Source organism: Patagioenas fasciata, chromosome 1, assembly GCF_037038585.1.
Source record: "Patagioenas fasciata isolate bPatFas1 chromosome 1, bPatFas1.hap1, whole genome shotgun sequence".
NCBI lineage: Eukaryota > Metazoa > Chordata > Aves > Columbiformes > Columbidae > Patagioenas > Patagioenas fasciata.
The window spans coordinates 66,634,929-66,658,072 of NC_092520.1; the positions used below are offsets into that span (position 1 = coordinate 66,634,929).

General features: G+C 40.4%; 1 protein-coding gene across 2 annotated transcripts in view; it reads right to left on the minus strand.

The window, feature by feature from the left end:
• Positions 1–8,832: 8,832 nt before the first annotated feature.
• Positions 8,833–23,144, minus strand: part of NCK2 (NCK adaptor protein 2) — an 86,822-nt gene continuing 72,510 nt past the window's right edge. For both annotated transcript variants that reach the window (XM_065829543.2, XM_071807914.1), the window contains 2 exons: positions 20,124–20,845; positions 8,833–10,214 (listed from right to left, as the gene is read on the minus strand). In XM_065829543.2, coding sequence (XP_065685615.1) covers positions 10,020–10,214; positions 20,124–20,845 — 917 coding nt within the window. In that variant the 3' untranslated portion in view covers positions 8,833–10,019. The remainder of the gene's footprint in view (positions 10,215–20,123; positions 20,846–23,144) is intronic.

Consider the following 23,144-nt stretch of genomic DNA (forward strand, 5'->3'; position numbering starts at 1 on the left):
CATACGTGTATGGGTAAATCTACTACTAAAATTGCATGGTTATAGGAAGGCCAGCAGAGCCATTAGAACCTCTATGTTGAAGAGAACCAATTCAGAATTGACACATACCATACTTTACCTCTCCTCATCAAGTTTTACACATCATCAGCTCCCTACCCTACTCACATCCACATGGATGTGGAACAACACTGCTCTACACAGAGCCTCACACCGCTGCTCCTCTGGTGATGGAGCAATACTTTATTTTGTTGATGCTGATGCCAGGCAACATGTTTTTCTTGTTATGGCAGCTTCCTTGGCTGGCATGTGTACAGCGGAGCCATTTTTCACGTTCAGTGGGAAAGGCTGGTGTGTGGAGAAGCAGGCTGAAGCTCTTTTTTTCTTCCAAATATCAGACTTAGAGTTGGAATAGATCTGAGAAAGTACCAGGGCTGCAAAACAGATCGCAGAAGCCAAAGGGATATGTGTCCTCAAGCAACCAGTGCGGTGGGGAAGGTGGAAAAGCAGATGACTTAGAATGCAATCATGGGCACAACTGCAATTGTTCAAATGCTCTCTCCCTTCAGAGAGCACTGCGCTCATCAAGGATTAGTCATCCATGTGCAGCCTAAGGCAAGTCTGCACACATGTTCAAATGTAATCAAATCTTTCCCCAGCCATTACCCTGCTATGGAAAGGTGTGCACCGACTCTGAAAGGATAAGTGAGTTAGTCTGGAATAATTCACATTTGAAGAAACCTTTTAAATGAAGGGAAAGTAAACTTGTGCACACGCACATTTATATGGGACAAAGGGGATTTCGTAGATATCTTCATTTCCTGCTGCAGAAGCAGAGGTTGACAGCTTTTTCAGTCCCACTGCTATTTATAACTGGTCTTTGCATCTTGACAGAAAAAGCAAGAACTACTTCAGAACAAAACTGAAGTTCCTCTGGCATGGGCCTACGGACCTCAGTCCCTTCGCAAATGCCTTGTGCAATCATCGTGAACTTTCCTTCCTCTCACTGCTTCCAACACAAGTATCATTCCATTTGCGTGGGCTACTGCACTCCTAATAGCGTTATCTGTCACCAGTCTTTTTATAATGCTTCATTTCCATGGCTCCTCCGTGTACGCTCTTTGTCTGCTCTCCATCATCACTGTACAGTACACAGCAATTATTTTGGCTGCTCTCCTCAATTTGAGCTGTTCCTTCCTTTTGTACGTGGGTTGAAGGGTATTTTTTTCCTTTTTAATTAGAGGGCTTTGTTTACAGTATCAGGTTTTTGAATGAAGATTTATAGCAGACCCATAATTATAATAGTCCCAGTCATTTACAGCTACACTGTCAAAGTTAGTTATATGCCAGCATAACATCTCTACTACGCCAGCCTAACTATGCACCAACGCACTTCAAGCAAATCAGATCTTTCAAAAACTGCTCCAACTGAATTACAACACTCTTGAAGGAATCCTTAGTATTTTCTCTTCAGTACCAGCAAATACCATCCTGTAGGTCAGGGGAAAGTAACTCTAGCAATCAGGAAAGGAGGAATGGGCACTAAATTGCTTTTTTTTTTTTTTTTTCAACAAAACAACGTATAGCTGCACTCCCCCTGTCCTAAATTATCAGCATAATGTCCTGTTTTGATGAGCATGCTGTGTGACACTTGGGGTAAATATATGGAGATACTGACCACATCATTTCCGCTCCCCATTTTAGAGTTGCAGCTGCGTAGCCTGTTTGAGCACCAAGACTTCAACAGTGAGACCCCATGCACTGGTACCCTAAAGTCAAACTGCTGGCTTAGGCTGGGATTACATCATCCAACAACCTACCTCTGTAAATGAGAAGCACAAGTTTGCTCAAGCAATACCATCGCTTGACGGCCTGTTCCTTGCTGTACCCACAGCACAAACACAGCTCCACCTGGGGAGGTGGACCTGCTCCTCTGCAACCTGGATGTGTCAGGGAGAAGAAGCACAGAGTACAGCATTTATTTTTTCCTGTCTATTAGGTAGGCTCTATATATCGAAGGTTGAAAACAGAGGGAGAGTAGAGACAATTGAAGAAAGGAAGAAGGAGCTGCAAAACTGGAGGAACTTTAGGGCACAAGAGATAGAACAGAGGAGGCAAGGAGAAAAGGTGGAGTAGGAGACCACATGCCAACAGGGCAGGAAGGCAGTGCAGAAAGGCACAGGACAAGCGGGATTCCTGGAAACTCCACCAGCTCCAGTGGAAGCAATGCCAGATCACATGCAACTGCACCATAAAACACAAGACAAATTCATTCATCTGAGTCATCATCAAAGTAAAATCACCGCAGTGACAGAAAAATAGCAAAGAATTCAAGTTAGGTGACTGCGTGGTGCCCTGTCATCAAAAGTTCAGAACTAGGTTTTGTATGCACAGCTTCGTTTTGGATGGATTTCTGAAGTTACCTTCCATTTGTAACTAAATCAGTTCTTGGCACTGCATTACATAATGAGCTTCTCCATTCTTAGTTTTAAAATTATTTGCAAATATTTATAAAGGGATTTAAACCAGAACTGTAACCGGTTCCTTTTTTTTGTCTCTTTTCTAAAAAACAGCCAGAGTTCATTCCACTAGCACAAAGTGCTTCCAAGAACTGGCATAAAGTAGGAAAGCACCTTTGGTTCTTATTTCCCCCACCACAGTCATGCAATTCATCAATAAGGTTATTATTAATATTTCCCAGTGAGCCAAAACTGCACAAAAACGCTCTTTTTCCAAATGGTCCACAAAGTTTCTAATGGCCAAGGAGACCTTCTGGGAAGTAACAGGACTGCCAAAGTCAGATGTATGTGTATTTTTGAGGAAAATGTGGGAAAAAAAAAAAAGAAATAAAGAGAGAAAGCAAAAAAGAGATTAATCTGATGTTGAGGGAGATGAATCTCAAGGACCACCGGTTAAAAAACATGAGATATTGCCATCAAGCAGCTCATGACTGGTAATCTAACACTCACCACATGGTGAAGGACTGAGCTGAGATTGCTAACTTTTGAAACACACTCAGGCTTCTTATTTTTGCAGAAGAGGTTACAGCAAAGAGCACCTGAAGGCTGACAATGTAGATATGCTATATATCACATCAGAAATATCAGCTAAAAAAAAATGACATAATTTCTCTTAAACCATCCTGCTTCAGAGCAGAACGAGTTTGCGGAGACAAGCCGGAGAAGTGGCACATCTGATCAAAGTTACCTGTCAGCGCAAGAAACAACTCTGTGCCTGATTAACACAAAACATCAAGCATTGATAATGTCAGCAGCCACCACAGAATTAATAAGGGCAAAGGACAAAGGACAAAAATAACTGGATTAAAAGGATTCTCCATGGCACCCATTAACGACTGGTGAATGCTTATTCAACAACTTGCTCTTCGCCTGGAACTCTGCGCTTAACCCAAGTAGTTGCACAAGAGCCTTGACTGCATTCTGGAATTCTCTTCTACCATAACCAGAATCACGTTGTCTTCAGAGGAGACGGGTTATGCCAGCATAAAGTCGGGCCAACACTGGTGCGAAAAAACAAGTAACATGGAGTATCCCACTTTTCACTGGGAAATGCACCTGTAAAGGATTTTCAGTAGGACAGCAGCCACAAACACCAGTACCTTTCACTTTAGGTCTCAACATGCACTTTCCTTCCCACAATGCTAATGCCTGGAATTTACTTCTGAATAAACAGACTGTACACCAAAAAAAGGGTTAAGTTTCACTTTTACAAGTTAGCTATGCATATTCAAATTAAAATAGACATCCTAATTCTCCAAAGAGAAACCATCACATGCTTCTGGGATCCTGAAGCAAGTCTGTTCTCTATGCCTGTCTGGTGGTGCCCCTACCTGCAATTCTTTTTTTTTGTATTATCATCATCATAATCTATGGACTTGGTATTCCAAACATACCAGCCGCCCACAACTGAAGGGTTTCTTTGCTTTACAAATTATAATTGCACTGAATGCACTACTGGTTCTGTGACGTAAAAAGGAATGAAAGAAAAAAAATCATCAAGCTTATTTTAACTTGACAGAGTTGAACTCAGGTGAAAAGCTAAGTCAGTAACCCACAGAACCCACTAATTAATTACCATATAGATGTATGTATCCAATCTAATGGAGATCAAAATTAAAAAAGAAAAAAAAATGTAACCCATTATTCACCACCACACTTTCAATTACAGCTGAAGGAATTATTCCCATTAATGTATTCTCTGTGGCCTGGCTCACAGCCCAAAAAAATGCTTATTGGGAAGACGCTCAGAAGCAAAATTTGGCTTGAAAACTGGAGCAAGACACCTCTTTTGAAGTCTTCCCTCAAAAAATCAAACCAAAAAACCACCACCAACAAAAAAGCCTCCAAAAGCATGGTTCCTCCCTTTTGAAGATTACCACTCTTTTTCTAGAGTAGGACATTAACAATTTTATCTATCCATTCTTTCATTAAGCTGTACTCAGCATTAATTGATTAACCTTTGTAGCACTTCATGCACTGGCGCCATATGATGTCAAGCTGAATTCCAAACTAAATTCACTTAAGTAGAAAAAGAACATTTCTTACCTGTAACTTTTTACCTCATATCTGTGGGCTCCCACTGCTGAAGACAAGGTATCCATTTAATAAGTTTTGGGGTTTTTTTAAAAATCCCCTAAGACATTTAATATTACCACATGGGAAAGAAAATGCAAGGAAAGACTTGTCTAATCTGTGAATGGTTACATGCCACTTCTCTTTAGTCCGCTTCCGTAAGAGCTTGGGGTAGATATTTCAAACAACAGGGAAGACAAAATATATTTCATAACAAGAAACATCAATAAGATGCAAGAAGAAGTTGCATTTAAAATAGAGAAGTAGCATAGCACTCCAGAGGCATGCAAAGAGGCAGAGAACATTTTAGTTTTCATATTATGTCAACTTGGGTCCAAACCTAACAATTTTCAATCCAACAAACAGTAACTATTATCTAACAGCTATTGATATGAATACCCACCCAAAACAGAGAAAGAGACAAACTATTGCTTTTGCATTACATCAACACAAGGACATGCAGATATTAGCCATTGTTACCATATACTGAAGTTCGTGCACACTTGGGTTGGAACTGGAGGATACTTTTTTAGAATAGTATGACACAACTGATTCATGCTACTCAAAAACCTCTTCCACCTTGGAGCAACTAGCGAGCAGAACAGCAGCGCTTACCTGCATCCTCCTTTTACTCCGAAACCTTTAGTTCACATGGTCCAGGTGATCGACAACACTGTCAAAAACTGTGCATCCTGCACTCTTTGCTGTTTTATACTTTTCCACTTGTTAAAAAAAGGCAATAAATTTTAAAAAATACCGAAGAGAAACAAATAGAAAAACTCCCAGTTCCTAGTGTCTTTGAAGAGCTGAGAGTTACTTTAGCAACACACCTTTCACAGTTTATCAGTATAAATATGTTAACAAGTTTCCATTTAAAAATGAGTCATCCCATCCCACTGGAGTAAGAAAACAGAACTCATCAGATTCAGATTCTGGAGATTGTACAGGTTTTGTTTACCTCTAAATTATTGAATTCAACTAGTTTAAGACCAAGAAGGAATGAAAGCACTTACAGGAATTTAGTGACTTTTGCCAAGTAAATTGATACACCTAATCCAAAAGATGTGTGATCCCTTTTCTAGTTTTTCATTTATAATTTAGGCAAAATCTAGCTCATTTTTATAAGTGGTATTTTAGAAGTGTTTCAAGTTTGTTATAACAAAAGTTATCGTCCTAAGTGTGGAAGATTTCTGTTTCCCCATATTGTAACCATTAAACCAGGCAGCGAGCTTTACAATATATGAAAGCTCCAATAAAGGCTTGGAAGAACAGCTGTAAACTTTTAACGATTTCATATAAATTAATGAGACAGAAATATCTGAACAATAAACAGCATCACTCAAGAGTGAGACTTTACAGTCCATTCACATAGTCCATATTCATTACCGAACCACGCATCTAGTACCTTGCCTCTCCGCAACCCAAAAGCAAAGGGGCTTTTACAACACAGTAGGACAAAGTGAGTTTACTTGGCATGTTCTCGGTTCAGTTGTAGCCTAATCCCTCAACAATTTGACCCCACCTAATACGTGGCTACCCTCAATCCTACATCAGGTCAGCTGTGGCTACTTGGTACCCAGCTATGCAGTGTTTTGCTGATAGAAGCTCCGAGCCAACTGAACACCACACAGCTGCACTACGTGTTTCTGCTGTATTGTTTCTGCTGTATTTCTCTGCAAGACCCTCGGGCAGAGAATCAGCACCGTGCCACAGGTTCATGTTTATTCCAATCTGGATCTGGCTAGCAGCTGCCTGGCTTGGGACCTGAGTAGAAGCTTGTGTGCATTTATCTACAAATTAGCATAAACCTTGAAGCTTTCCAATGGTTTTAGCCAAATCCCACCATCAGTAACAGCAGTATGGCAGCGTAGGTGCTTGTGCAAAGAGCAGCAGCTCTCAGTTGGCACAAGGTTATACACCAGTCTCAAGTGGCTGGTGCAACACTGGGCTCCCCACCCCTTGGAAAATGTCTCATACTCACGCAATTTTATGACTGAACAGCACAAAAGCTGAGATCAAGGCCTACACTGTAGATATTTATGAAGAACATCAACCACAGCATCCTTTAAGTATAACATCCTCAGGAGAGGAGTGCTATGGAGCAGAAGGGCTATGGTAAGTTTGGAAGTGACCGGATTTTGACTGTCTTCTTGTGCCTGTTCATGGTAGGGCTCTCCAGTGATAACATAAATAGTCGAGACAACTAGAAGAGGGAGCTCGTCAACACAGTCCTGGAGTGAAAAACACAGATCTCAAATTCCTGCCCCTGCATGGAAAGCACAGCAACTGCTGTGGATTCAGACAACTCGCTCACATTCCTACGTATACACCAGCAAGGCAAGAAAACATTCACAGCTGTACAAAAATAATACCTTACGGCACAACTTATGCACCTAAACAAACCAGATACGATGAGAAAAGCCAGACTGAATACTATAAAGAAAAATCATCACTTCTACACCATCAGAAATAATTTGAGCCTTTAATGAAAATTGCAGGTGAAGAAACTCAGATCACCAAAACTCCTCTCATCTCAAAAGAAAGCCCACACCACACCAACCTTTGACAAAGACGTTTTAAGTAGTTCAAAAAAATACGGGTGAGGTTTTGTTAAAAGATAGAAAGGTACATATAAAATAGGAAAACAAAATTAAACTCTCTGCCTGTTGCCCGTTCATTAAGCAGTTAGCACTGTTAATGCTTAGGCCCAATCCAGCAAATAAGGTCAAAAAGGCAGCAAAACTTGCAGAAACTTATCTTAATTAGTAAAGACTGGGAAGAACTGAAGAACTATTAATGAGCCTGTCAGATGGAGAGCACGTTGATTACATACAGTGTGGGCAAAAACAAGATGAGGCCTGTTCGAAAAAACCCAAACAAAACAACCTCAAGCTACTTATTCACATTGCTGGCTAATAAATTAACTAACTGCTTCCAAAACAAAATACTTCAACAAGTCACACCTCGGTACACAGAAGCTGTTTACAGAGGATGAGGTAACAAAACAAACAAAAAGATAAATCCATTAAAATATAAAGCATATGGTTAAAACTTCACTTAGATGTCTATTTCATTTAGTTTTAAGCGATTGAGACTAGCAAGGAACTAACAGTGCTTGTTAAAAGGGACTAAGAAAAAAGTCAAAAACAGGACAGCAAGAGGCATACAAAGGCTCCTGGACAGTAAACATGGGGAACATTCCAGAAAAATGAACAAGGTGCATGAAACAGTAATTGCAGTAATCAGTTTACTGAAAAGGAAAACCATTCCCATATATCACTTTTCCAAATACTACAAAGAGCCAATGAGACTGAAAAGCAATTCACTCCAATCTGAAAATGCTCATACAACATATAGTTGACTTTCTGAACATCATTGCCATACTCACGGTACATGCTTAGATTCACCTAAAGAAAGAACTAGATATTAGAAGGCAAAAAACTACATTCTCTGCAGAATTCACTTATGAAGTTTAAGCAGTGCACTGTGGAGTCCTTCTGTAGGTAGATCATAAACAACTGGTACTTCTCACCAACTTCCTGAGGACAGCTTCTATATTCTTAGCAGACAGTCATGGGTAGGTGCTCTTCAGGGTAATGCATGACCATTCTGGATCGTTCTGAATCACTGCTTTCCTTCATTAAGTTGGACTAAGCAGAAGTGTCACCACCCAATTCTTAGTAATGCACATACAGAAAAATACAGTTGTTGATTCAAATACAGTAGTAAATTCAGATAACCTTACAGAAATAAGATTTCAGGAGTGGCGGGAAAATAATCTGTGTGTGGAACTTCAAAAATTGTACTTGCCTTTCAGGTCTGAGCAAGACTGCAACTCACTGGCAGATGAACCCGTGCAGTCTCCTGGCAGTGGTATGATTTACACCAAAGCAACTCAGCGATGGTGTCTGCTTTGCCTACACTGGAGTTCTGCACAGAGTTGTACTACCATGGTGTGAAATACAGAATAGGTAAGGAACATGTTTTAATAGGAAAGAGCTACATGGAAACAGCTCCATCTTGCAGTTTTCATTAAAGCTGTCAACAGACTTATCACAAAAACAAGCAACATGGAGCTCATTAGACACTGCCTCATATCCAGCTGTCCTCTGTAGTCATAGAAGTTTTCTTTTTAGGTCACATAAATTCCAAGATCAACTCTATCATACTGTTATCCACTCTATTTCACCTTGCTAAAGCAACACCAGGACTACCACCCAAGGATAAATCCAGTACTCCATCATCACATAATACCTTTTTTATTACAATATCCAAAAAAAAATGAGTATGCAAGATTTTGAGATCTCAAGATCCCTTCTTCAATTTCAGGAATGTGCCACCTAAAGACTGTATATTTAAACTATAAAGGAGTTTAAATGTAAAGAAAACAGAAAAATGCATTTTCTTCATAAACATTCTGTGTGTCTCTTCCTACCAACCACACCATCCTCTGTAAAACCCGAAGATTTCTTTCTGTAAAACAAATATATACATAGTGTTGGTAGCCCGCCCTGCCCCATCCCAAGATCAGTTTTTATTAATCTTTTGTATTAGTGTCAACAATCAGCTACAGATACATATTACTTTGAGAATTAAATACATAATTGTTTAATTCAAACAAGCAGAAGGTCAAGAGGAAAAAGCATTACGTGGATGGCACATTTGGTTGTAGATTACCAAAACATTCAGCCTTTACAATTCAATGATTCTTTCTCTAGTAATCAACTTTCAAATAAAATTTCTCTTTGTTGCAATTACAGACCAAAATACACTAGATAGTTTTCTCTTACTACAATCTTACCATAGTAGTTTAAGAAGTACTATTACAAAATGCTTTTAATTAGTGTACTCTTTACAAAGAGTCAGAGAGGCAATGTAATAGCAGAGTACAGTGTAAAGAGTGCTTCTAGGAACTAGGAGGTTCTGTAATATACTACTCGGTAAGCGATATAGCTACAGAACTCACAGCCACGACTGTTACGCCTGTTCTCTCTCACTTAAGTAGCTGCAGCTTCAGTGCATTCATACTGTGCCCGATGTCTCTGAAGGGAGAGTTCTGCCTGCATGAGCAATCTGAGCAGATTAGCACTGCTTTGAATTGAAAACGCCCCTCCTTGATCGGAGCTGACTATGTAAACGTACACAGGAGAGGGGAGTTAACTCAGCCGGGAAGGTGAGTGCTCGCCACGGCCACCCAAGGGAAACTCTCAACCTGAAGGGAGGTGGTCGGAGATTAACAGAACTGGAACACGAAAAAGAGGCAAACAAACAAACAAAAAAAAGGACAAACAGCAACCGACAGAGCAAACACTTTAGAAAGAGCCTATTCCTTAAGTCTGCTTCAGATATTGCTCTGCTCTATAAAAGTGAATTTAGGACCTAAGGCTTGTAAGTTATTGGAGGCCCAGGCGGCCAAGTCCATCTTCAACGTCACTGAAGTGCTTTCACAAGATATAGCTTTTCCCCGTGTTCACTGGTGAAGATGGGAGCCTTTTTGTAGTGTTCCACCAACTCATCCATAGTATTAAAGCGACGCTGCCCAATACAATAGACATTGTCCACGAGCTGCACCTTGAAATGTTTGTTCTTCCCCGATGCCTTTAGAGATACCGAGAAGTCGCTGGGCTGTTGAGAAGAATTAGAAAAGAAAAAGAATTACATAAAAATGAACAAAATGAAGGTGTAGTTTCGTGGTTTCAGGAACAAACTGTGTCATATAGTTGACAGTAATTTATGCTAGTCTTTGTTCCACAGCTCAGTGCTTTAGCTACTTAAGAAACCCAACAGTCTATTATTCAATAAATAATTGCCATCGTTATTAACGTGCACAGTTAAGTCAGTTAAGTGAAAGCTCCCCAGATGCACAGTCTGAAGTTGCCAATTACATGACTAAATTGCAAATATTATCTTAGTTACTCCATCTAGAAGCACGAGAATGTCAAGGAGAAGGGAAAAACTTTCATCATGTAAAGGTTCCTCACTAAAGAGCCCTGGAGAAAGCAATTATGGCAATATTGCTTGGGTGAAATGCAGAAAATTTCCTGTATCACTTTTTTTTAAGAGCCATGACCACTAGAGGGCTGTTCTTGCTTTGCATTGCAAAAGACAAAAACACATTCACCTTTTATCTTCATTACCACATGTATGGGGAATAATTTCTACTATTGAGTATGCCTTTTTTGTAAAAAAAAAAAAAAAAAAAAAAAAAGATAAAGGTATAGAATTAAAACACAGTATAAATCTCACCATCAAACCACTGCCTGCAAAAGCCAAGATTTAAGCACTAATTAAGTCATTCAGCAGAGAACAATTTCACCTGATAAATCTCTTCATCTTGGCAATTGCTTGCTTTAATGAAGAGAGCCAAACAGCCAGGATGAAACCACTCTGCTTTCTGGAAAATGTGCTGCCATAGGAGGGCAGAAAGGACACAGAGACCCTGTCTTCTAGCTGAACACGTCCATCTCCAGACATCAACCCTGCTGGCTGGCCATAGGGACGGGAGTATGGGCTTTCCCCATGAGAGGTGGCTGGAGGCGGTGTTCCCAGCCAGCAGGAAAATGAAATAATAAACAATAGAAAGCACACACCAAAGTCTGTTAATGGAGATAAGTAATGCTTGATGAGACTCTGGAGGTCCTGTTGCAGCGTCTCTGCCCAACGAAGGCATGGCTTCAGGCAGAAACCACTGAAGGCATGTGCCGCTTTTTCTCCTTCAGTCCCTTCATCCTCCCCCACACCACGCTGCTGCTTCAGTCAGGCCAGCACTGCAAACCTGAACTCATCCATGCTAAAAAAAACCATAAGGGACTCTCCAGTTCACAGCATTACCTTACCAACAGCCCCGAGCACAGCTGCAGCGCAGCAAAGGCCGGAGCAGGGGGGAGCGGGAGCCCAGACGTTACTGCTGTAACCAGATTCAGTGGGAGCCCAGACGTTACTGCTGTAACCAGATTCAGTTCATGAAACCACAGCTTCCGGAGTCCTCTGTGCTGCCTTTGGTGGGTCAGGTACACACTTCAGTGCGCAACCCAAGTAAGCTGAAGGACAGCACTTTTGCAAGCATGCTCTTTTTTCCCTGAAATGATGTGGGTCTCTGCCCCACAAATCTCTCACATTGTCTATCCCCAAAATCTCATCTTTCATCTCCCCTTCACCTGTTCTAGTACCGATGCCTGCTCTGCCTGCCCTTCCTACTCCATCTGCCCTGCCCAGAGTAAAAAAAGCTCCTGCTGTGCCTGTTAATCTGGCTCTGGCCCAACTCCTCAGGCTTGCACCTCAGCTTTGGGCAGTAGCTCTTCCCCTCCCGTGCTGCTCCAGGCAGCAGCTAGCTCCCCACACCTCTGGATGAACCCTCTTCTATCTCAAGCCACTACATTCCAGATGCACAAGCACTGCTTCTTTAAAAGTTATTTTACACAACATCCATAGGAGAATGAATTCTTCCATCTCTAACCTGGTGCCACCAGGCCTTGGCTGGGTCAGTGCAGGCTCCGGCAGGATGGCAGCTTCAGGCACTGAGTTGTTCAAAATCCTCTGGCTCAAAATAGAATCATAGAATCATTTCTTGTTGGAAAAGACCTTTAAAATGATGAAGTCCAACCATTAACCTCTAGCACTGTCAAGTCCACCCCTAAACCATGTCCCTAAGAATACGTCTCAAACACATGCAACAGCCCCGACCCATGACTGCCAAGAGAAGAACACTGGGGAGGGGGGGGAGGAAGGGAAAGAAATGTCTAACAGCATATCTTTGGGGTTTGCAGCGCTCCACCCAAGATACATTTCGTGCCCTGCCATCTATCTCTAGCTCCAAGTTTGAAAACTGCTATTTTAAGCCAGCTAGTTCTGATATTAAATCCCCACCCTGAGGAGCACCACGAACAAGCCAGTGCAGAGTTCACACCAAGGATTGACCTGTGTTCAACACCTGCCCTATGGGGTTAAAGATAATCTGGTTGTATCAACACCATGCAGTGCTTAAGATGCCAAGTACAGCGTGGACAAACCCGCTGGCAACCATAACCACACAGGCCAAGAACCTGTTGCGATGGACATTTCTGTGGCCCTAAGAAGCAGCAGCCATTAAATGGTAGCAAAGCTCTGCAGCAGCTCTGGGACAATGGGCTCATGGAGGAGAAATTCAGGGCATGGGCTGTGGGCAGCGTGTTGATGGCTCTGCTCTAAACACAGGTCACCAGGCAGGTCCAGAGGGTCTCTGTAAGGAGAGCACTGAGGGGAGCACTTACAGACCAGCTGCTTAGGGTTCAAAAAACATCATCAAGTCGTGCTCACTAAGTTCTGCTGCTCCCATGGGTGATGCCTACACCAAACAAAAACCAGCAACCAAAGGGCTCTCCTTTAAAATAGAACTTACAAATGGGAAGTTCATAATCTGAACCAAACACTTTTTTGTTGTCATAACATCTTTTCCTGTTCGAACAACAAAGGTTTAAAAATATGTGAAATAATCACTTTGCCCTCAAAAAAATTCTCAATGTTTTCTGACAAAGCACAGGTTTTTTTCAGCATCTCAAAATTTTATCTGCTAAGAATCATTATCTTTAGACCAGAAAGGATGCGCTAATGACAGATAAAGAGGTGCTGGAATAGGTCTTAGATCTCTGATCTACTGTCCTACGTCCCAGACTTAGATCTTTGTGAGGGGCTCTACACAATACACTAAATACTCTTCCTGCCATTTTAATTATAACTTTAATGAACAAACATTCTCCTGAACTATTGTCTACTCTTCCCGGCCCTGGAGCTGCTATTGATGCATAAATAGAAGACATTATTATTGCTTACATTCTCCAGAATATATGTTACAAAGTTTATTCTTTTTGTGATCTGATTTAATTTTAAAAAAAAAAAAAAGTTGGAAATGCTGATCTAACTCTTTTGAGAGTCATCATCCGGTGCAAAGAGATGGAAGAGGTTGAACAGCTGTTGCAAAAATCCTGAAAGCCTTTACTGGCGTCAGCGTAATAACTTCTACAGGACACAAGGACAAACAGCAAAATGAACTGGACTGGCATTTGTTTTTATTTTGATTCCCTCCCACTCAAACATGCAGAATGGTTAAAAAGACTACTTTAAAAAAAACCCTCTAGATAAATTACTGCTTTTAACATTATGACTTCAAAATATGCTGGTTCGATGCAGCTTGAATTGGTTCCCTGCTGTCCGCCTTGGATTTGCTCCAACTGTTTATTTTATTTACTGTTTAAGCTATTTTGTTTCAACTGTTGGCCAATTTCTCTCCCTGCTCCCTCTTAAATTAATTGCTACATTTGGATGTTTGCACACTAACTTTTCAAGGAATAAAAGCCTCATGTACACCAAATAAAGACACATAAGTAGTATGCCTTAATCCCTGAAATCTATAGAGGAGCTGATGATTCTGCAACAGAATTATAGAGCATAGTTTTGTGGCGGGGAACCTGTGAAGCTGTTACGCATCTGCAGGTCTTCAGTCCAGGTGCAGTATTTCTTTGAAACATTTCAGATTATTTAAACTCCTGCTTATGACTAAGATCCCCATACATTAGGTGCTGCCTACCGCACATGGAAGACAACAGGCAGGAAGATGTTCCTTTAATTTTACATCTTTGGTCGGGAACTTCACTGTCTTTTCAAAAAGATGATGGAAAACTTTATCATGAAAACAAGGTATAATGCAATATACGGGAAAAAAGTGAAACTGGGAAAGAAGGTTCCCTCTCTACAAATTCTATTTGAGAATGAAACAAGATAATTTTACCATAAATTGCAATGTTGGGAAAAATAAGTCCCTTCGAAAGTCTTTTATTGATTCTGTAACTTCCCCAACCCTCACTTTCAATCCAGTTCCACCTGGCAATGCCCTTCCTCCATGGAAGATACTCTCATTCTTCAGATTATTCTAGACTCCTGGAGCTCCCATCTGTGCGCCTGCCCCAGAGCCACCCAACTCCTTCCATTTCCATACCCAGGTTTTCCCTCATTCCTCCTCCTACTCAGTCACCCATCCAAAAACACCAAAGTTGTAGCACAAAGGTCTGAAGTCAGGCTGGAAAGAACCATATGTGAGGGTTAAAAATTCCCTTTTCTACCCTTTCCACCTCATTCAGATATAAACAAATACCCTTCCTCTCTATGTAATGTTCACTATGTTCCAAAATCAACGTTACACAGGTCAGAAACAAGAAACAGCTCCACTGATTTCAAATTCAGCTCTAATAAGATATCTATTCTTCCATGTAAAATAAACCACTAGAATATTTCCTTAAGCCTGTTTTTAAATATAAACTTTCTTCTCCTCTCTGCTGTACTCATCAATCACAGCACATCAACATGACAAACCGCTTCAGCTTCTGAACAGTTGCCACATTTCATTGCTTCTATCCAACACTTGCAGGATTAAAACCCCCAGGAAAATAAATATGAGAGACTCTGAACACTATGGAATTAGCACCTCAGAAAGCTTCCAAGCTCTCAACCTGTGCTGCCTCCTTCTGCTATCACTACTGCTGGACAAAGACCACAGAAGCTAAATGCTATCTCAGTGGACCGACACAAACCCAGCCTCCCCTACAACTGTCACTATCATCTTAATGCATCTACAGTATTCGGTATCAACACAATACCCTGCAACCCCATTCAGGGTCAGTTACTATAATTTGATAGTTGTCACTCTATTGGCAGAAGGTAGCCATTGCTTACTAGTGAATAATTGGCTCCTGGAATGGTCCAAAAATTGCATAACTCATTCCTGCTAACAAGCAGAACTGGTTGGAGAAAAATATCTTGCTTCATGCAAAGACATTGTAGGGCTAGGAAGCAGTGGTGTTTGTCTAATCACCAGATCTGCACCCGCTCGCAGTTGAATGCAAGGGCACTGCCAGCCCGGCCAGAAGCTCCCCTTGAAGTCTGAGGGTGTCCGCAGTGGAGGAACTGCTCAGAAGCCAGAGCTGTGCTGGGGTTGTCCTCCCTCATCACTGGCCACAACCCATTGCTGCTTCCCGTTACCCACAGCACCACCAAGCACGCTGGTTTCCCAGGGTGAATCTAAACAAAAACCCCTCTTACTTCCACATTTGCTTCTCTCCCCAGCGGAATCTTGGATCTCCAAAGCATGACGATCACCTACCCAACCCAGGGCAACGGTGTCAGCCAAGACTTGTTTGTCTTGTGCTAGGTACTACACAAAAAGAACAAAAATTTGCCTGCTAAAGAGCCTGTAATTCAAAAAGGATAATAAATGGCTCTACAGAGACTGCACAGATTAAATCTGCATTATTTTTTCACAACTGCTACTGAAATGAGACAAAAAAATGCCAGTTTCTATCAAGTGAGCAGCCTGCAACAGAAAGAAAAAATCAAGTAGTATTTTTAACTAGGTATGTTCCACTTCAGTCTCTTTCCATCTCCAAAACTAAGGTGACATTACCTAGGGCAGAGTTGGCAAAAATGTTATCAGTAGGTAACTCTGCCTGTTACATAAACTATGCGCTTAAATGGCTCAAAAATATGGTTCCAATAATAGTATTTCATAATTAATGAAGATAATCATACTCCCAGCTACCTGACAGAGCTTGTGTCAGGATATTCTCCACCACAGCAGCATCCCTTAGATCTAAGTGTAACTGAGGAGAATATTTTTGGCTAAAGGAATCTAGTTGTGAGACAAACATCTGGTAAGTTAAATCTAGGACAACATTGTAAAATCTTGCATCTACTAAAATTTGAAATGGAGAAACATGACAGTCTCACCAAGTGAACAGAGAATAATACAAACCTTCAGCTATCCAAGGAGAGCTTTTCATAGCTCAATTACAAGAGCAAAGTCAAAGAAATCTAAGCAAAAACTTTTACACAGATGACTTTCCGTAACTATAGGGATGCCAGGCTATAGAAAACCCTAAAACAGGTCACAGAATCAGGCACAGGATTAGCAGGATAACTACTACTTTCATCTATGGGCCTTTCAAGCACCCACAGCTTTAATGGGTGGGGTTTGTAACACAGTGTACTGGGAAGTGCTGGTCTGAGGGAACCATGAGCAAACCTGGTAAGGACAACTTTGGTCTGTTTAGTCTGGTCTCTCTGACCAAGATCTTTCACTCCCATCGTACAGACGCTCGCGGGGACTTTTAGCCACAGCATGAACAGCCTCTGTAGTCATGCATGTGAAATACGGCAACTGTCAAGAATTTAAGAGCTATTTCTAAAATCTGTCTTTGTTCCCTACATAATACGCTTGAAATAGATCTTTTGTGATCTTTTTCTCAATGCTATCAAGTATGCCAGTTCGTGTATTATATCACTTCTGGCGCTTCAGGACAAAAAATTAAAACAAACCAGCAATCCCCAGTGCTTCTAGAATTCACAGGCATACACAAATTATATAATGGTTTGATACACAAAGATTAGGGCAGACAAAACTTTGAGATGTAGTGGATGTCTTTAAATCTAATAAAAACTAAAATTCTCAAGTAGTACTAAGACAAAGGAGACGTTTACATGCCAAACTACAGCCTTTCTCATTGCTCACCCCCCCTCCCCAGATACAGGATCAGCAACACTAGATCATGATTAGAAAAAGAAAACAAACATAAGTTCCTCAATTCAACTTTTTTTTTTTTTTTTTTTTTTGTGCAAAAAAACTTCGTGTAATATGAACTGAACAAATTTTCTAGGATTCCAGTAAGTGTCAGATGCTGGAAACAACTTGAAGATCACATTCTAAATGAATTTTTTTGTGTTCCACAAGCAACAATTTCCCCAGCAACAATGTGAGCAGCAAATTTGAAACTGTTCTGAATATAAGTGTGTTTAGTGTTATGATGTCATATTAAATTAAAAGGTTACTGTGTCCTTTGAAGGAAATTTGTTTACTCAAGAGGTAGACAATTAGGAGCAAAGAAACAAGCCATAGCACGGTGGTCACTGTGACACGGCGTGTACTGAGAAATGTCTGCGCATTTTTGTATTTTAAGCAAACTACTAGTTTTCAAACTGTCATTCTGGCGCTTTCCCAAAAGACAGAAGGAACTTAATAACTACTGTCTCAGGATAACCCAAAATGCAGTATCCAGACCTAGAAGTGAGCTTCTCCTTGCTGGATGGACACACCAAGGGTACAACCCATCCTGTGCACCCACCCGCCTGCCCCGTCACACAGGGCGCTACCTTGACAAGACAACTGAACTACTGCAATTTCAAGATTACCATCATCTTCTAGTGGCTTCCTACATTTTAGAAGACTGTGTGCCCCACCTCAGTCTTTTCTTCTGTTCACTAAACAAACTTGATTCCTCTCAGCCTCTGTAAGTCAGCCATGTTTTCTAAATGTCTATTTTTCTTACTGTTCTCCTCTTGTTTATTTTTTTTGATCTCTTTTTCTGCTCTAGTTTATTTGCATTTGCCTTCATTTTGTGATTATCGCTAACTAAGAGCAGAAATAGGAACTCAAAGACACAGCTTCAAAGAAAAGGTAGTTTGACAGCTATCAGGTCTTCTGCAAAGCAAATTTATCATGGAAAGATACCTGAAATTTAACCACACAATACTGTATCCAGAACCAAATATTCAGGACTATTACAGACTAATATTTTGTCAATAATGTTACATATAATGTAAAAATTTCAGGGAATAGCAAGAGTCCTAACTTCAATAATAATTATTAACTACTAATGCTTTCAAAAATTCAGAATGCAAAGTTTGATTTGAATGTATTAAATCCAACAGTATTAACAATTTCCTTGTCTTTCAACTGTTTTTCTGCTGTCACTACAAGACTCTGTTCATCTCCCTTACCAAGAACCAACACACCAGCCAATCCCGAGTTTTAGTAACATTATATTAAAAATGGAGGCTATGTTAATTCAGAAGTTGGATTCTGCTCATCTGGAAAGCTGACTTTTGGTTTATTAAAGAGCTGCCTTAGGCAAGTTTTATTCTAAAGAGATTTAGTACAGATTGCCTAATGAATCTGCCTCAATACTACCTCATATTTTAAGTACGTTCTAGGACCTCTTCTGAGTAGCTGAAATTCTAACTTAGGAAGAACAGAAATCAGCAAATGAAAACGTGAAACATGCTCCCAAAGTAAGTACTGGGAGCTAAAAAGATCTTGACTTCCAGATTTGAGCTCAAGCTTAATTCTCCCCCTTACCTGAAGCAAATTCTTTGTTTTCCAGCACGCAGTCACGCCAACACCTACTACTCACTAATTACTGAAATCATTTACACAAGGAATCATATATGGGAACAGTTTTCTCTCAATTTATAGACAATTATGATACAGAATATCACATGTTCTAACCAGAAGTGATATATGCAATCAATACGGTCTTTAGAAGACATTAGTTAGAGTCAAGTAATCTTTTAGAAACCATATTATGGTTCAAACTATACACAGTTGACACTGCTTTAGTTTTTACGCACAACCTACATTGTAAAGCAGGACAGCCCACAACAGAGGCACAGTGACACCTGATTCAAAAATGGCACAGAGACAGATGTCCACAGCTGTATAAGGTCTACTTATTTTAGTAGTATTGTATGCTCAAATTAGAAGACCGAGCTAATATATATATTTTTTTGTTGTTGGGAAGCAAAAAAATACTTAGCTGGAGACATCTACTAAACAACAACATGTCTTCAAGGAATGGCCCTACAGTTGAAACAATAAATGCAGAAAGCCTTAATCATTAATTCAGGTATTTTTCGTAGCTTTAGAAAGATGTATTAGGGAATTATTAAAATCTGTCACATTTTAAAAAAATCACAGTCAAGGGATAATTAAATTTTGAGTGCTTTCACTATGAATTCTCTAGCCTCAGCATAAATTAAAGGCCTTTCAGTGTAATTTTAAATCTGAACTATCAGAATTACAATGATCCCTAATCAGCATTACTCATATCCCTCTGATGTCATCAAGGCTCAACTTACAAAGCATATGAGCTGCTGATGTGACTCTCTCTGTTGTGTATCATAATCTTAAAAATTGGATACAATAATAACTTTACCTTATTGAAACCTATATAATGTAACTAGAGCAGAAATACATTAAAATGGGATTTTAACCAATGGTTTAGAGAACCTATGTTACTACTCAATTAAAGGCAGAACAAAACTGACCAATGCAAAGATACTATTTGAAATCAGCTTTAAAATCAAATTAATGACCAAATTTGCAATTCAGAAGAAATACTTATCTTGTAGCACTGTAAATTTGAGGAGGATTGCATAGGAGCAACACATGTAAATTCAAATGGAAGCCTGAAACACTTGGCTGTTTGTCCACTAATTAAGAAACCCTGGATAACACAGTCCACAGCTGTTAAATTTCTGTGCAAATGTCACTGCATTTCAGCAACAGACCGACTCTCACAAGCAGTTCGTGCATTGGTTGGTAACGCTGAAGCGTTGCTTGCTTCTTTAAGGGTGAGAAGCCCTTTACTACAGACAGAGAAGCTATTAACTGTCACGCTTGCTAACCCAAGCGTAGGGTGTATTACAAAGCCTGTAGGGCTAAATACCACTTACCGAAGATTCACTATCTCTAACAAGGAAGTCTCCTTCCACTCCCCTCTCGTTCAGGGCACACTCTGCTTGGTGCCGGGTAACATTCCCGTAATACCACTCTCTTCCAGCAAACCGTCCTGTCGAAGATGGTCCCGTGTAGCTTATCTGAGGCGGATGGGAAGTGTTAATGGTAGGACCATCGCTAACGATTACTACATAGTTTTTAGGAACAAGACCGATTTGCCCTCGGGAATTTTTACATTTCCACCACTCTGGGTCGTTTTCTGGTTTTTCAATGACTTCCATCGTTTCCCCTTTTTCAAAATTGAGCTCTTCTTCTGTGACGGAGCTGAAGGGATACAGTGTCTGAACAACGTGGAGTACTTTGGTGCCCTGGCCATTACTCATGGAAGCGCCTTTCCTCAAGCTGAGGAAGCTGGGTGAATCTGCTGTGGCCTCCTCAACCTCCTCTACCACATAGTTCGAAGGAAACCAGCCAATCTGTCCATTGTAGCTCCCTCTCCACCAGCCGTCGCTGCACTTCTCCATGACAATCACTCGGGACCCTTTAACCAGGGACAGCTCATCCTCCCTCTCCGCAACGTAGGCGAATTTCACGTAGGCTGGAATGTTCAGATCGTAAATTCGGTCGGCGCTGCTGCCGTTGGATGGGTATTCAGCGTCCGTGCTGGGAGTGGGCGAGGCGTCTCGTGCGCTCGTCTTTCTCTTGGTTTTTCCCAAACCTGTCAAAGAGAGAACCGTAAAGCGGTCACTCGGAATGCTTATCCCCAGACTGAAAGCACTGGATTTGGTGACACGCTCCCCTGTTAATTTAACAACACTACATAGCCAAGAAATAGCAACATCATTAAGAGATTAACAACCAGCTGATGCACCATTAGGTAAGGAGCAATTTGTGTTATAATGGCTCTTTTCCCTTCCCAGAAGTACAAGAGTTTTAACACACTTAAAAACAGTGTTTTCTTTGCCATGAGAGCAGCTAATCACTGGAACGGTTGCATAGCTTTCTGTTATGTCTCTTAAAAATCCAGTCAAATGATCATGCCTTTTAATTTCGGTGATGACTTTGGCGCAAGCAAAACATGAAAGAAATTCTACGAAAATAAACTAGCACAGCAATAAAATCTTAAGTTTCCCTGCAGATTACATTTTATTCTCTTCATTCTTCAGCCAGTCCCCAGGCAGCCACAGCTGTAACTCCTTCCAACTTCAAGCCCCTTCTGAAATCCACACCTCTTTCATCTACGTTTCATCACGTATGCTAAGAGCGTAAACCTGACTGAGAAGACGACCATTCGTTCCCCTACAATCTGTAAATTCTGATGTACAGTCATGGCTTCAATTATAGCACGAAATAAAACATAGAGAAGAAACATCATAATCATTAATTGCATAACTTTTTAAAAATTTCTTCATTAAAGGAACCATGTTAATGTCTGCTTAAATATGGAAAAAAAACTGCGCAACACCCTTGGTGTATTTTTCAAACTGTTGCGGCAAGGACTGCTTAAGCTTATCTATGAACAGAAAGACAAAGTGAACAAGCAGCCCTCTCTTGTGAAATTCACTTATAAAAGTTCTGAAGAGAAAACAAAAGATGAAGCCTTAATATTGCACAAACCAAGCAACACCCAAAATGTCATGCAGAGGACAGAAAGTAAAAACCAATGCAGAAATAGGAGCTTTTCTACTTATCTCTGTGCTCCTAGAGCCTTGCTGGCAGGCGAGAGATTCACTTGAGACAAAGTGAGTACATGCTGATTATGGCAGATCGGATGGAAAACAAAATAAATAGGACTTTGCTTTTGCTTCTTTGAATAATCTGATAGAAGAAGACACATGCAATTTCATTTTTAACATTTCAGGACTATTTAATCTGGTCACTCTACTGCTAAAAAGTGCATTCATTTTTTTAATATATATATACACACATGTATGTACCTGCATATACAACTAATACCTTCAAAGCTGTTTGTTCAGTGCACAACTACACGGTTTATTTTACAGGATGAGCTGTATAGCACAGACAAACAGCGCACAAGCGACCACGCAGAGATTTCTAACTAGAAGGGTTAAATACATGAATTAATACAGTCTCAATGTCTCAAAAGACGGTAGAAAATTCCAATGATCCTAAAGCGTTTCCTGACCTTCCCCAGCAGCTCCTTGCTTCCTGCTGGAGCCTGTTACATCCGAATGTCATTCAAACGACATCATTTCAGTGGCTGCATTTTTGGGCAAAATGAGGGAGAGCAGCTTATTGTATTTGGGGAGACAATCGCAGGAAAAGAGTGTCCAAGCAAGCGCTAATCGGAAGCTGGCCAGGCTCTGATCTCTGCCAAGACTGGAAATTTTCATCAGTTTAGAGATAATTTTCAACCAAAAGATAAGGATGTATCTGAACTAAGGAGCACTGAAGTAGGGTGATATAAACAAACAGAACTTCAGGGTGGTTCTGTTAGGAAAGCAGGGAAATTACTTGTTATAACTTCATGGAAAACAAGCAATTGTATTTCAAGAGACTGACTCTACATAAAGCCCTATACTGTGATTGAACCTTCCAGATTAAAAGCTTAGATTTTTATGTGCTTTGTAATGGAGATATGCAACACTACTTCTGGGAATTACAGCAGAAGAACTAATAAAATAAAAAAACAAGAGATGATGGAGTACCTGGCCAGGTGAAAACTAGTTGAAAATCAGAGCACAGAGATAACTTTGAGATATGGGGACCTTCTGTGATAAAAGAATGCCACAAACTGAACTATCTAGAGGAAAAAAAATATCGACAAACGGGTGAAAGAAACATATTTCTTAAAAATTTCTGAAGTCTGATAAAGGTGTCTAAACATTTAGCAAAAGGTTATCACCCAAGCACTTTCTTTTACCTGGAGTTTCGTAAGTTGCATTCTTTTCCCACGAACATTTCAACGCTGCGTCTGACATTCTAAATGCTCCTTTCTACCCTCCCCATTCAACACAAATGACAATACAGGAAAAAAAAAAAAAGCAGAAACTTTG